This window comes from Cariama cristata, unplaced genomic scaffold, assembly GCF_000690535.1.
Source record: "Cariama cristata isolate BGI_N322 unplaced genomic scaffold, ASM69053v1 scaffold3674, whole genome shotgun sequence".
NCBI classification, from domain to species: Eukaryota; Metazoa; Chordata; class Aves; order Cariamiformes; family Cariamidae; genus Cariama; species Cariama cristata.
In genome coordinates this window covers 17,185-32,430 of record NW_009611137.1, presented here as the reverse complement: position 1 = coordinate 32,430, position 15,246 = coordinate 17,185, and the positions used below count along the sequence as shown (strand labels likewise).

Below are 15,246 nucleotides of genomic sequence, written 5' to 3'. Positions count from 1 at the left end.
AGGAATGCCAGCTTTCCTTGTCAATACAGATCTGGGGCCGGTGTAATTCTTACACAACTTCTGGCAACCTAAATGCTGATGGAATGATTCAAGTAATAACACAATAAAGCCTTATCCTTGGAAGAAATTGGCATGTTCCTGCTTTGTTTTCCCAGTTCAGCAATTATTACGCTGCTAACTCCTCTTCTAAAAGCACAGTATTCACAGCTTTGCTTCATAAAGAATGAAAAGAACCTTTGTATTTTAAACACTGTCTAGGAAAATAGTCAAGGTAAGACAGCAATGTACATTAGCAGTAAGCGCGTCGTGTGTTTGCTCTGTGGTGGCATAACAATATTGAGATGAAGAGCTGGCTCCAAATGCAAAATGCTACGACCATCAGACCCAGTTCCCTGTGTAACACCCCAGCTGGGGACGATGCAGTGGGGCAGCTGTTGGAACAGGAACAACCTGACAACCGTTAGATGAAACACACCTAGTACACGGCACACCCCCCTTTTGGCAAATGTATCCTTTCAATTTAGTATTCATTTCATGACTTGTGACACTACATGTTAAATGTGATATGGGTTCTCATAAAAAGGGTCCTAAAAGAACAAAACTATTTAGAAATAGTAAAAGAATAGGGAAATAAGGAAAAATATACATGTTTCACTCCAAAACATTCAGTTCAGAATGTCTTGGCTGACGTTATCTGGACGCAAGTTTCTCCCAGCAACTCACATGTTAAAAAAAAAAAACAAAAACCAAAACCCAAACACACACACACACTTTTTCACCCTCAGTATCATCAAGTTCACTGTTTTTGCTGGTTTAGCTCTATGTAGTTTCATGATTTCATCCAAATAATCTTAGCATTTGAAAATAATCATGATGGTCATTCGACTGACGTCAAAAGCATCATAGAGCAATGTTTAGAAACCTGTAGGTTATTTGCACAAGTAATCTACCAACAGCTTTAAATCAATATTCAGAGAAAATGTCCAGTCACACAAGATGCACAGTGAAAGTTAAGAACATAAACTCTAATATTTATTAAGCAGGTTGCTTATTTGTCTTATCAAAACTAGACCACAGAAAGAGTACTTGCTGCCTTCTGTATTCCTCTCACACATAGGTGAAATATTTGTACATCAAATAAAAATACAAGAACAGCCACCTGCACTCCAGAACACAAGTATCAGCAGTGCTAGTGAAAACAACTCTTAACAATTTCATTATTAGGACATCCTCCTAGACTTACTATTGCTTTCATGTTGAATAGAAAGGCCCTTTCAGGTTACAATGGCTTTCAAAAACTAATAAGGAACAGAAAAAACAATTTTCAAGATAGATTCAGAAAGAGTGGAACAGACTAATAAAAACTCTTCAGTAAAATATACAAGTAAGCATCTTGCCAGAATGAAAAAAGCCTTGAATACAAAGGGACTTGTTCTTCTGCAAAGTACTTCAATAAAATATAACAGATTGCACCAAATGGAATTCCAAAGACAACAAATGTTCCTCTGATGTATACTTATAAACCATAATTAAAGATATCCTTGCCAAGCTGTATTCAGAAAGAAAAATTACAAAGTCTCCTACAAAGCAGTTACCCACCCAGGTCTTTATAATTTGTATATTTTGGAAGTCTTTTATAGACTATATGCCACTATTATCAGGCACAGCATGGTCTAGTGGCAATTCTCCAAATACACTCTGAATCTGAAACAATTGGTTCATATACAGGTGCTAGAAGTATGCATAAGCATCACATTGCATCACTGGTTATCCTAATTAGCATTATATTTCAGATCAACTTCATTTTCAGCCTTTTCTTAGGATGTTCTTTCCCTTTGTACCAAAACACAGCTAAGCCAAGACCACCTGCCGCTTTACTGAACCGCAGAAGTGCCTTGGGTTCTCAAACTCAGTAGGTTTGTCAGAGCGACTTCCAGTAGTACCAAAAAAAAGGCAGAAAATTAGAGGTTTTAAGACATCGTATTAAAAAAACCAAAACAAAACAAACAACCAACAACAACAAAAACCCAAACCAACCAAACAACCCCACCCTCCAAAAAAAAAAAACAAAAACCAAACCTCAGGAGTTTCAACTTTCCACTAGAGTTTGGGAAAGGACAGTAGTAGAAAAGGAAGCTTTCTGGGGGTTTGGGAAGCTAGTGATCTGATACATTGCTGCACTTCATATCGATGCCTTTGATCTATAACTACTGGCACATCACAGGTTTCCAATGCCACCACCTTAGAAAACTGAAAATACTTACTCTGAAGTGCTTATCCTATTGCAAAATAGAGCACAATGCCTGGAACAAACAGTGCTCCATCTGTTTTCTTGTGTTCTATTTTCTTCTTCATCTGACAAATCATGAAGGAGATTAAATGATTAATTTGCCCACACCACCATAAAGAAAAACCTTTCCTTCCAGTCTTGCAGCAGAAGCAGCAGACGGTTTTAGCCCACTCCATTTAGATGAATGACCACATTTCCCCAGTCAAATGGGCTGCACGCCAACAGAGCCATTGCACTTAGACTTGGTTCTCTCACGGTAGAAAGACTTCCAAAACCGGTGGCTAACTCTGCATGAATTTCCAAATAACAGTTTTATACAAAAGCGTCAGCGGGTGCTGAACGTACATCTCTGCGATGTACAATGTCTAAAATGCTTTTTAGCAAATCAAAGGGAAGAACAATGCAGGCTGACCTTGGAATACGTAGACAGAAACCAGCAAAGGCCAGAAATCTTCCCTCACGCTCAGCAGCCTCGCCAGCACCACGCTAAGCCTGTTTCTCAGAACCAGCACTGTGAAAAAGTTTAAGAGGGCAGTGGGGAGAAGCGAGAGGGAGCAGCAACAACCACCTGGAAAAGCAGATGAATCTTTGCAGAGCAGATACTTAGCTGAACTAACTGAATTTGAGGCACCTAAAATAGCTGACTCTCAGCCTGCCTCCACACATTGTTCTCTGAACTTTGATTTTTACCTTTTCTCCTCAGAAAAGAACACATGGACTCTACTAATACCCTGAGTCTCTACTTCTCCCATCAGCAACTTCTGAGATCCATACCTCAGATTTTCAGTTTATTTGTTTATTAGTAAATTTAAGTAATTTGAAAAGTGAAGCATCCCACCTCCTCCCTATTCTGTAAGTACTGGAACATAAAGAAAAAGGTCACTATCCAGCATTTGCCCCATGTTGCATGGACTCCTGTACGGAGGGAGATGCTTACTTTCCTCGTGACACCTTCCAAACTTCCCCTCCCACAGTCAGCTCTCAAGGCACGACACACACAACTCCTCTCAGAGGAGGAAAGTTCAAGAGCCTTACTAAAGTTTTCCATTCACGGGGGGAAATTCAGCCAAACTGGGCAAAATTGACAGAATCTGAAATTTAAAAACCACTGCTGTGTCTTTTTGCACTTGTTATCTTTCTTACTCTTTTGCCTTGAAGCAACGGACATAATATTTTGTTTACAGAGGGCCACACTAGCAAGCAATTTTCTTTTTAACACAATTTACTTTGACTTAAAATTAAGTGCGTCACCTCCCAACACTCATCCTTCTCCTGAGGCATCTAGAAAATCTTCACTGGGTATCACAAAAACATCTATACTACAGACCGTATTTTTAAGAACAATAGCAAAAAGGGTTACCTTATCCTTTTGTCTTCAACTTTTTTCAGATACTCATCTCTCTTCAATACTCCCAATATTGTCTCCCTTTCATGTTCCAACAAAAATGACAAATTGATGATCTCCAAGTGCTTCGTCATGACTCTTCAACAGCCACTCTTTCAATGTCTGCTTTGCCCAATCAGTTCTTCCAACGATTTATTTGCACAAGTCCAAAGGCACGTTTGTGTCAGGGTTAACAAGATCCACACAGTCATCAGGTATTTTGAAAAACGCTTCTTTAAGTTAACCAGGTGTCAAGACTGCATTGCTTCACCTTCCAATTACACAAGAAATAAAGGTTTCTTCTTTGTTTCTTCGTCAAGAAAGCCAGTCATTTTCCTGCTTACTGAATGCCCTTGTGTCTTGGCCAACGCTCACCGGCACACTGCAGGCCTTCAGACTGCATTCACGAGCAGCTGCAAAATCAACTTCCTGGCATAACTGTAGTCTGGAGCCACAAAAATAGCTGGGTATATTTATTTCAAACTCCCTGAAAGTCAAAACAAACAAGTATTGGTGATCTTGACATTACCATCATGGTCTGATTTGAAAAAGGCTTAATCTAGTAATGGTTTGAAAGCCACCAAAGAGTGCTTGCAGACTATCAGGTTATCTCAGGGGCTACTTATACGTCATGTTTTCTATGTTTTTGTTGTTTATTTACTTATTAATGTTTGATTATTATGCTCCCACGAGGGCCCTGCAATTACATTTAAATGAGTATATTCGCCTTGTAATATTTCCATCCTAACAGTAATAAGCATGGGGGTGGGGAGGAATGATTCTACTAATTTCCCTGAGATTAAGGGAAAATGACTTTAAGGGAAAATTAAAAATTAACAAGGGCTTCAGAGGACAGCACTCTTTGAGGTAAGACTCACCTCAAAACAAGTATACCCCTGCATCTTGGCAAGTCATCCATTACAATCGCTTCACAGTCAATTCACAGAAATAGGAACTTTCAAGGAGTGATTTATCACTTACTGAAGATATTTAATTTCGGATGACGTGTTCTAGAAATGCCCATTCCCTTTCAGTAAATACAGCAAGAACTTAGAGTGACTTCTTAACATGTAGCTACCCAGAAATCAGACAAATTTCACTTTTTTTTTTTTTTTTTTTGGTCACTTCTGAACAGAAAGCAATTTCCAAACAAAACCAGGAGAGACACCGTAGTCCATACTGGAGCTCTGAACTTGACCCTATTTGGAAAGAGTCATATCTAAAATATCTAAAATTTTAGTTAACTCATTGGAACATCCAGCCCTCACAATCTCATAACTAAACAATTACACATTGAAACAAGGCATGATCTCCAAGACACTTGTCCTTAAAAAAATTAAGCTACTTGAACAGATACATATTGTACTTTGAAGGGTAGACACATTATATACAGTATACAAACACAGACCCATTTATACACTAAAAAATGCATCCACATCATCATATATAAGTGCAAATATATATGTGTGCATACATAGGTACACATATGCTATAAGATAATGCAGATTTATTTTATATTATGAATGCTGGAAGAACTAAAACAGCTTTTAAGAATTTTTTTTTTTTTTTTTTTTTTTAAGCAGCCCTTGCTTCCCTAGCTTTCAACAGTTTGGAAAGGTTTTGACAAAGATAAATAGCACAGAGAACTGAAGGAGTAGCATTCACGGTCTAAGACAACTATGGGTGTAAGACAAGATATCTTTCTGTTTCCCTTCCTAACAACCACTGAAGCAGCAAATACTGTTGCCAATAACGACGTCAAATAAAATTCCTGTGTTGTTTTTCACCAACTACTTCAGAATATGAGTTTTGAGATACCCCATTCCCCCAGTTATCTGACTATTTATTCATAAAGGAAACAAATGTCACAATTTAAGTTCAAAGGGTTTTTTTTTCCTTCATATTAGTCTTACATAAGCATGAGAATTTCTTTTGATATTTTGTAACTTGTTTCAATAAATCTTTAAAATTTTCAAATAAAACCATCATAAATTATACACAAATGGCATATAAGTGTTTTTTTTTTTTCCCCTAAGCAAACAGTAATATAAATCTTACTGTTTCTGCAATATAGATCCAACTATCACTGTCACTTTCATCAGGTAAGAAAACAGGACAGAAAGGTCACACACAAACTGAAAGCACACAAGTCAATGCAAGGTAGAAAAACAAGTCAGGATTGCCACTTATGAGCTCACTAGTACTGATAATTGGGAAACAAACCAACCACAGACTACTACTTCTGGATAGATTCCTACCTTAAACATACAAAACCCAAGTAATAAAAACACACACACAGAAGAAAAACTTACTTTGATTCTCTGCATTTATTTTAATAGAAAAAAACAAAACACTGGACCGTTTATTCTTGAAATGGTGTTTCTTGAAATTCTTGAGAATTATGTTTCTATTAACACCATAAAGCCAAGTTACTTGTAAGAATTACACTTTTTTACTATCAAGAAGGTTAGCTTCTTTCTTGAACTGCCTAGCAAAATGCCTGATGAAAACAGTACTTTCATCCCAACGAGATCCAACATCAGAAGGCGAGGGAGCATGGGGCGTTGGCATAAAACTCAGAGTCAAGTTCAGCAGTCAGAAAATAAGCTAAGTTGCTTGGCTGGTCAAGGCGCTCCAAATTTCTGCTCACAAGTTTTCCTTGTGGGGGTAGCGTAGGTGGCACACAGCATTATTCTGACAGGCATTTATTTTTTTAACTGAGAAAAAAAAGCCAAGTTTTATTGAAAAGTGGAAAACCAAGAGGTTGAGGGGAAAGAACGAGCAATACAATCAGAAATTTAGGACAACAAAAGTGTTAAAAATGGTCTCTGACAGCACGATTATTGTCTTGACGATGCACTACAGGTAGCTAGGGTTCTTGCAGAAAAACAGTGCAGCGGTACGACATGCAGGCTGACAAGAACACTCTACCTTGCAAGATGTACTCTGGTATTGACAACTCAGGGAAGGGGAAAAAACACTTCAAAAGATTAACTTGACATCTGCCCATATTTTCTGAGTTTTTTTTCTTTTAACTCTAAAGAGGTTAGTACTCCTATCAGAATATTCGAAAGCCAGAAAAAATCCCTTTGGTTAAGCATATCGCCTATCCTTGGATGTTTTGGAAGATTTTTCTCTGAAAATTACTAAGGTGACATGCCATAATTGGGAGTCCAGTTATTTCAGTAAGGCTGGTGAGATCACAAACTGTCAGATCAGATGGACTTAAGAGAGTGGTACACTCTCCTGTGCCAGATGTAAATCACCAGCGAGGAAAGCCTAAACCACAGAACATGCACCATTGGCAGCAGGGGCAACACTTGCAGGTAGAAAGCAGGTAGGATCTAAATCCCACATGAACGGAGATCCTTCCGAGTCACAGATCAACAGGCAGTCACAGCAACCCTGGCTGTGCTCAGGAATAGATGGGGAAGAGGTTGGATTTAGGGGCCAGCACCAGAGGTGGTGGCAAGAGTTTGAAGACATGGAGAACGGAAGCACGCAAGAAGAGTTAAAGAAGGAGAGAATGGAAGGATTATTCTTGCTGCCCACAGGCACAACCTGAAGTTGCAAGTGATCTCTGAGTTACCACTGCCTTCCATGCCAGATGATGCTGGATTAGAAACCCCAGAGCAGGCTCACTGGACAGTGGTCTAGTCAACAAAATTCTGGTATCTCATGCTGACAGCTGACCTTTTAGGTGAACTATGTGAATCTTGAGTAGAAATTGTTATAGTCTTGTTTGTAAAGACAACAGGAACTACGTTAGAGTTTGCAATAGAGAACAACACAGAGTATTATAATACTTACCAAATAGCCAGAGAGAAGAGGGAGGGTCCCAAATTACATTCACGTTACCCACACGTTAACAGAAAGACATTTGTAGTAAAATCTATTCTTACAGAAAGGCTATAATCAACCAAATTTTTATTCTATTCACAATAGTTTTTGCTGCTAGCTTTCAATTTTTTACCGAACATACCCGGGAATAGATCCTTCAGTCCCATTCATGACAAAAATCTTGTGGGTTTTAACTGTCTTTATCATGTAACAGGGGGATTTGGCAACTGTCAGAAAATACAATTTTACCTGCTTCTGTGTTCAACCAACTCTATGTAGGTTAAAATATCTTGTGAATTAGCAAATATATTCTCCTAAAGCGCTGGGGTGGCAGCCTGTTTAATGATCTCATACTCAGTATTAGCAAGACATAAACCCCACCAATGACAGTCTTAAAAACCAGCATCCTCAGATGTCCCTTATGGCTTTGGTGGGAGAACATAAGTCTCCAGCACAACGCCGAGCATGTCGGCAATACAGCTTCTGTGTTCAGGGCTGCAGTAACATATCTGATGCTGAAATAGCCCAGTTTTGCTCTCCGTCAGCTATCCCATAGGTGTACCAACCAGTTAACTGACATTAAGATTCAGACCCATGTCACCTTCCAGATTTTCTTCTGCAGTATGAAATTGCTACTCAAAAATAATGGATTTCCTAAGCAGACACTGCTTTCAAGCAAATATCTCCAGAGGAGCTCGTATTTGTTCAGACAGGATTCCTTCTAAACACATTACACTTGTGACCCCTGCCTAGGCGATACCCAAGCCTGCTGAAGTACTAGCAGCAGTTAACTTTGCATAAGCCAAGTTTTCCTAGTTCTTACACAATGTTACTCTTGCAAGGCTGTCTTTTAGACTGAAGATAGTGCAGGCATCTTTACCCTACATGAAGCAGATCTAGTCAAAAATCCCTTGTCCCTGCATCCTACTTTGTCCCTGTCTGATTAGACAAATTCTGTGTTGAAACTCCGGTAACATTGCCTTCATCCTGCCCTGCGCTCGTACGAGAGGTACCAAAACATCCCCTACCCTGCTGCAGGAGCCCATCTGGTTTAGCTCCCATACCTTTGCGGTAAGCGGTGGGCATTTCTGTTACACACGTAGATGTTGAACAAGAACGGTGATAGTAAAACCAGCAGGAACACTTGCTCAATAGAAAAGGAGACTAATAAGTCAACAAGATACTGTTTTTAACAAGCTACCACTTAAGACTTCCCTGCTTTAGAGAGCACATGATTAGAGACCAGGCCTGTATTTCACATTAACATTTAACAGGAAAATTTGCTCTTCTCCTTTCCTGCACTACTTTTTGCTCTCTAAATAGTCCAGAACAAATTAGCTGACAAAAGCTGAATTATGAACCAACCTAGGATTTAAAAACAAAACCAGTCAAGCTTTTAGAAAATGACAGTGCTCCTTTTAACAGACTTTTGATGTTTTATTAAGCAGCCCTGCAGCTGGTTAGGAACTGCCGTTGTTTTCATCCTAAACTGAGTGAAGATTTCACACAACAGAGCATTTGAGGAGTGCTAAAATGCAAATTAGAACACATGGAAAAACACAAAGCCTCCTAAAAGGATGGGCTTGGTTCTAATCTACATTCCATATGTAGATAGAGCATTAATTTCTTAAGTCAGAGTAAAGCAATGGTCTAATATCGGACTTGCAAAGGAAGTAGAAAAGAGGAGGAATGAATGAAATGACACAATTGCAGGACAGTAAGTCAGTCAGCCTCTCCAGTATGTGGTTGTTTTCCCTTGCCTCACGGAAAGGGGCAGAAGAACTGCTCCTTGGGACTATCCACGTGCTTTTCCCACTTCTCTTATCCTCGTGGAAAGGGATTTCTAGAACGGAGTTTTCCTCTCTGAAGCTGTTGTTGAGGTAAGATACATTAGAAATAACAGACTCTTATTAGCACACGACAGCAAGATTAGACACAACTGAATAAGGTGCAGTTTATCCTGCAGTATACCTGCATCCCCTGTACGTAGGTACTATGTCTATCCAGAGGGCATTTGCTCACCCTCCCCAGATGAAAGAATTACTTAAGACTTGTTTAAAATAAAACAAAAAAGGAAAGCATTTCAGTCAGGAAGAACATGCCATTTATTTTTGCCAAATGCTAGCACAGCTGCTTGTGACAATTAGAAACACAGCACCCCTGAAACCGAATCTTGGCGAGGGAGGTTAGTTAGGAGCTACAGAAAGTACAGTGAATCCACTGCAGTCAGCAACACGGGTAGTTACCGCAGATGCAGTAACCACTGCTGTGTGTATCCTCCCAAACCCAGTAAATCAACAGCTTCATCTCTGCTCCAAAATGTTTTGCCCTCATCTCTCCCCCACCTCCCTGGGAAGAGAGAGAAGCATCTTTCTCCCAAGAGACAGAGGCAGAGCTGAAAGGAAGCGAGATGAAGGGGGAGGAATTACCCTCTTTTCTTCGGTGCCACTATTACCAAACTGCTTGACGCAAGAAATGACTCCCACTGCTGAGCCATTATGTTTACTTAGCCAGAAGCCAGTACACGGAACAATTTAGTGACTCAGCAACAGAGGCGGCGTTTTCCACGTGCACTGACTGCAGCAGTACAAGAACCACGGCATCACTTCACATTGCTTGGGTGACAGAGCCTTCACCTACTGCTGGTGAGAAATTCTTTGCCAGCAGCAAAATGTGGTCTGCACTACACACGTTTACTACCTCGGGTGTACCTGGGACAGGCACAAACAGTATTTCCACACTGGTAAACAAATTCCTACCAACAGTAGCTGAATGCAGCATGGCACGGTGGACTGTAATTGACTTCTGTCACAGGAAGCTGGGATATATCATCTCTTGAAAAGGCACCAACCGCTGCCCTAACCAAAGCTGCGTAGGCACAACAACCAAGTTGGAAACTCAAGAGGAGCAGGATTGATGGCACCGCTGTCTCTTATGGATGCTTCAGGAGGTCACAGTTCCCAAACTCAGTGCTGGCACTATGTATCACAGCATGCTGAGCCTGGATCCAACGCACCCAGCTTTGACACTCAAATTAAGAGAGGCACATTTCACATATGCACTGCTTAAAACACCCAAATCCTGTGTATCCTGAGTTAATTTACATGGGGCTCTGAAATAAAATTCAAAACTAAGACGGCATCACTAGGTAGCCACCAAAACGCGGTCCATGCCCACAGTCACCTTTTATCTTTTCTGAGGCTCGCGGCTGTATGCAAGCCTGTGATGGGGGAAGGATGGGAAGGACTGCCAACATTAAGTCTAATAACATGGCAGAAAGACATACAAAGGTTCTCGTCATGCCAAGAACCTTTAACAAACGTAAAGCTTACCATGTTGACAGCATAATGGCCAACTGGTCTCTCTTCCTGTTTTAACATAAGCCTACTGCTTGCAGAATGCCGTGTACAGGAGCAAGAAAAACCAGCTTCACTTCTCAACGATGTGTTTGCAGAGGGCACACGCCCAGGTCAGCAAACTAAGTGCCAGCAGGTACGGAAGCACCAGGAAATGCTTGTTGCACAAAATCGTTAAGTTTGCAAGGTAAGGAAGAGCAACTTAAGACACTGAAATCAAGTGGCAAGAAAAGAAAACCAAATTTGCTGAACATGATCTTGGTTAACAGCACACGGATTAGACTGAGAGCTCTAGTCAGTATTACAATGCAAATAGTAAGCAGATTCTTGGACTAAGAACAAACTTCAAAGATCTTTAGATAGAAGAGCTGGAAGATGTATAAACCGGCAAGTCCTATATTGCATTAAAGAAAGCATCACATATGAGTGCCAGCAACATTGTTTGAAGAGACATTAATAGCACAGAAAACCATCGTACGAATTTCTATCAGTGCACTGGAATGAATACAAGCTGAGAGAAAAGCTGAAACTCTGATTCTTTAAGTCTACCTCTTTGTAAGTCATGTAGTATAAGCACATTTGACTTCATAGTAATCAGAAAAACTCAGATTCATTAATCAAACAAAACCAATGGATTCAGAAGCAGTTCATTTTTTAGGTCAGGTACAATTCCAGCTTTCTGGTAACATCTTGGCAAAGCTGTCATACCTACTGGACCGCAGATCTCCCTCCAACCACAGTCAATGCCTGCGAGCTTACATCTAGTTCCTAGCACTAGTGTAATAACACTTCAAAACCAAAATCGTAACCGTTTAAAGACTAAAGCAATAATGTCAAAGCTCATTATGTCTATGAAGTATTCCGCCTTACTGTGTAAGAAAGTAGCAAATTAACATGCCCGATTGTACAAATAAGAGAGCTAAGACTAAGCTCAGCACTGCTGGTCTGAGTATTCATTAAACCGTGCTCCTACTACAGGTCTCCCTCTGCTTGTTTCTCAGCCCTGATAAAAATCCTCAAGTAATATGAAAAAGCATTTTAAAAAAAAATAAAAATGATGTTTTCTGTTTCCTTGCTGTAGAATTTTAGGTTCACACAGCAGAGAGCTAAGACTAAGCTCAGCACTGCTGGTCTGAGTATTCATTAAACCGTGCTCCTACTACAGGTCTCCCTCTGCTTGTTTCTCAGCCCTGATAAAAATCCTCAAGTAATACGAAAAAGCATTTTTAAAAAAATAAAAATGATGTTTTCTGTTTTCTTGCTCTAGAATTTTAGGCTCACACAGCTGCCCAAACAGTCAGGTTACACACTGCATGCAAGAGGGAACACCACTGCCCGGCAAAAGCTCCCTACAGAGTCCACCGCTTGGCCGCTACCCCAACCACCTCGTCCTCCTTCCCAAGCGGGCTACGCCAGGAGAAAGGCAGGGCGTACACAGGCAGGGGAGCGAGTGCAGAAGGAACCAGAGGTAGAGAGCACACCCCACGGCGTTCGCTTGTGAACGCAAGCCCATGCTCCCCAAAGATCCTACCAAACAATGAAATGAGAGAATTTAACCCTCAAGTGATGCTTTGGAATAAACAAACACCTAATAATCTTCTCTACAGTACACTACTTTACCTAATTTACTTACAAGCAGGAGGCAAGGAGTGGGAAGAATGACACAACAGGGTGGCAACCTTTTTCTTTTGTTTTGCTTATCATTTAGCAAACATGGTTCACTTTCCTGGCTGAGAATTTAATCAGGAAAGATGATACCTCCCAGGGTAAGAATGGAAATAAAATTCAACGTGTCAGCTTGCAAAATTAAACATACTAAACAGATCCGAACCAAAGAATGAAGGAAGGAAAAATATTTTTGCTATTGTTAAACAAAAAACATCTGTGCAATGTTAAATCATCCACAAAAATTCCAGTCGAAACCAGGACAGGCTTGAGTCATCTCAATCTTACTGCTTAGTCACAGCGTGTATGAAGGCACTACCCATTCAGTACTGAACTTTACCTTAATATGTTTAAGTTATTCCCTCGGTCTCTATACTTTCTGTGATGACATGGAAACAAAAAGCAGTGAACCGAGGTCTATAATAGAACAGATTTATACAGAGCTGTAAACCAAGTTCTAGTATACACCTTACATATCTTTTGTTTGAGGTAGTCAAATTTAACCAAGACTCACAGTTATGGAATTTAACTAAGGTAAGTTTATCAATTGTTTACTTTTAAAATTTTGTAGTATCCTTTCCCCACATTAAAGTAGGCATGGTATCTGGGAGCAAGAAATCACTTCTTGGTATTGAGTTCTCTTAGAAATAGAAAGCAATTACAATGCCAGCAAGTTTCCTAACCCTTCTTTCTAACCTCTAGCATTTCTTACAACTGTCAACACACTGAGTGTAGGAGAAGTTAAATTAATGTATGTTATGTTATGACATGATTGCATTTGACACCAAGATGCACGGGATAGGAACAAACTAGCCCACCCAGGACACCTGAAAGCCACTCTCACCTCTGTTACTGGTCACCAGTAACTGATGCTCCATGATGTAGTCACGGCCTATCTCCACCCTCCTTAACCGCCCTGTCTCCTGTTTGCCGGGACTTGAGGGCTTCTCTGGGCAGCAGCCACCGAGCGTACCCGTGTGCGACATCCCTGGCGCAGTGCTTTGTACAGCACCGCTGTTACAGGAAACTTCATCTGACATGAAGTAGAAAATGCATGGTAAAACAAGAGGATTATTTTCATTACTTAACAAGATGTTCTCACAAAAAAAAGCATTTGTTTCTCTTAGCTGCAGCAGGTGATTGACTGAAATATGAGTAGGTTTGCTTGGGTTTTTTTCCCCAACAGAAGTTTCTCATCAGAAAACACCAGCAGGTATGTTCCACAGAAATGAATGAGGATTCTTCAAAAATTTCAATAAAACTTCTTTGTAAGTCTTAAGTTCAAAAGTTTTCACTGATTTCCTGAATTAAGAGTACTCCAAAGAAGTTGCCTTGACTTTATCAAACATTTCCTTTTGCAGAACTCATGACTATCAATCTGAGGTTTAGTCCACTTGATAAAATTCTGTCATTGACTTTACGTTCCTCATGAATGAAGAAAAATGAAATTATGTCTGAGCTTTGCAAGAGGGCTGCAGGAAGATTGCTGAGGAACTGCAGTCAGGCTGCAGAGTCAAAGAGGGAACTAGCACTTAGAAGCGCAACCATTTGGAAAAGCATCCACAAAACCAGTGAAACCCGCTTTGGGTTTGGGGAGAAGGGAACCCAGACCTTGTGTGTGAGTGCTTTGAACGAGGAAACATGTGCGCGGGTAGGAGGCGAGAAATCCAGTCCTCCATTCTTTTATCCTGTTAGATGCAAAGTGCTTGTTTGCCTTCCTGCAACAGTATGGTGTAGTAACACTCATTACCCACTGTGCATGATGATAACTTTTTATTTGATTTAGCAAAGCAACTGGATTCTGCTTTTAATGAAGAGAAGTAAGTTTGTTTTCATGCACACCAAAGGTTTATAATCATACATTATATGACTTATCTCTATAGGAGTGTGAAAAAAATCTTTAGGAGATTCATCTGCCCAAGGCAGGGGGGTGGACGTGGATGTTGGACTACTACATCTTTAAAGGTCTCTTCCAATTTAAACCATCCTATGATTCTATTCGATGATCTTTCTTATTCACCCTGACCCAGTCATCCCAGCCCCACTCTGTAAGCAACAGAAGAGAAACGGGCATTTCTAGGGCATGACTCACCTCATCTTCATGAGAAGACTGTAAAGAGGTCAGAGGAATCCTAGTCTAGTAGCATCCATTTCTCTCTACTGACTGTGAAGGGGATGCAGCATGACTACCTCAAACGCAAGCATACAAAACACGTGAGCAAATGCATCCCACTTCTCATTTGTGGTATAAAATGAGCTGTTCGTAAGGACACTTGTCCAGAAACCTAGCAGAGGATATAAACAGCTTAATCAAAAAGTGGGATGAGCTTGGAGTGTTGCTTTGTTTTGTTTTTCATTAAATACAATGCTACAATGTTTTTTCTTTACAAACAGCAAATAAACCTAACGGGTCGCTTAAATCTTGCCATGAAATGCATCAGTGTGTCAGCCCAGTGTGTCTACCTCAAAATAAGCATGAAGTCGGCATTTGTAAGCATATCAGTTTCCAAAATTCTTGTGGCAGGCAGGAAAAAAACCCACAAAAATCTAGTTAAAAAAAATTTAATCTCGTTTTCACAGGTTACATTGCTGTCTGAGGACTGGGGTGTGCATCAGCTATCAGAGCCTTGAGGACCACTTTCAGCAGGGCAGAGGAGGTAGTGGAATATGTGGAGGCTTCCCTCTGCTTCCCAAGGTGAGATCTGCAACAT

The 15,246-nt window shown here is 40.3% G+C and overlaps 1 protein-coding gene across 1 annotated transcript in view; it reads right to left on the bottom strand.

Moving 5' to 3' along the window:
* Positions 1-3,769, bottom strand: part of SYTL5 (synaptotagmin-like 5) — a 52,494-nt gene extending 48,725 nt beyond the window's left edge. The window contains exon 1 of the mRNA XM_009698125.1: positions 3,651-3,769. Coding sequence (XP_009696427.1) covers positions 3,651-3,769 — 119 coding nt within the window. The remainder of the gene's footprint in view (positions 1-3,650) is intronic.
* Positions 3,770-15,246: the final 11,477 nt, after the last annotated feature.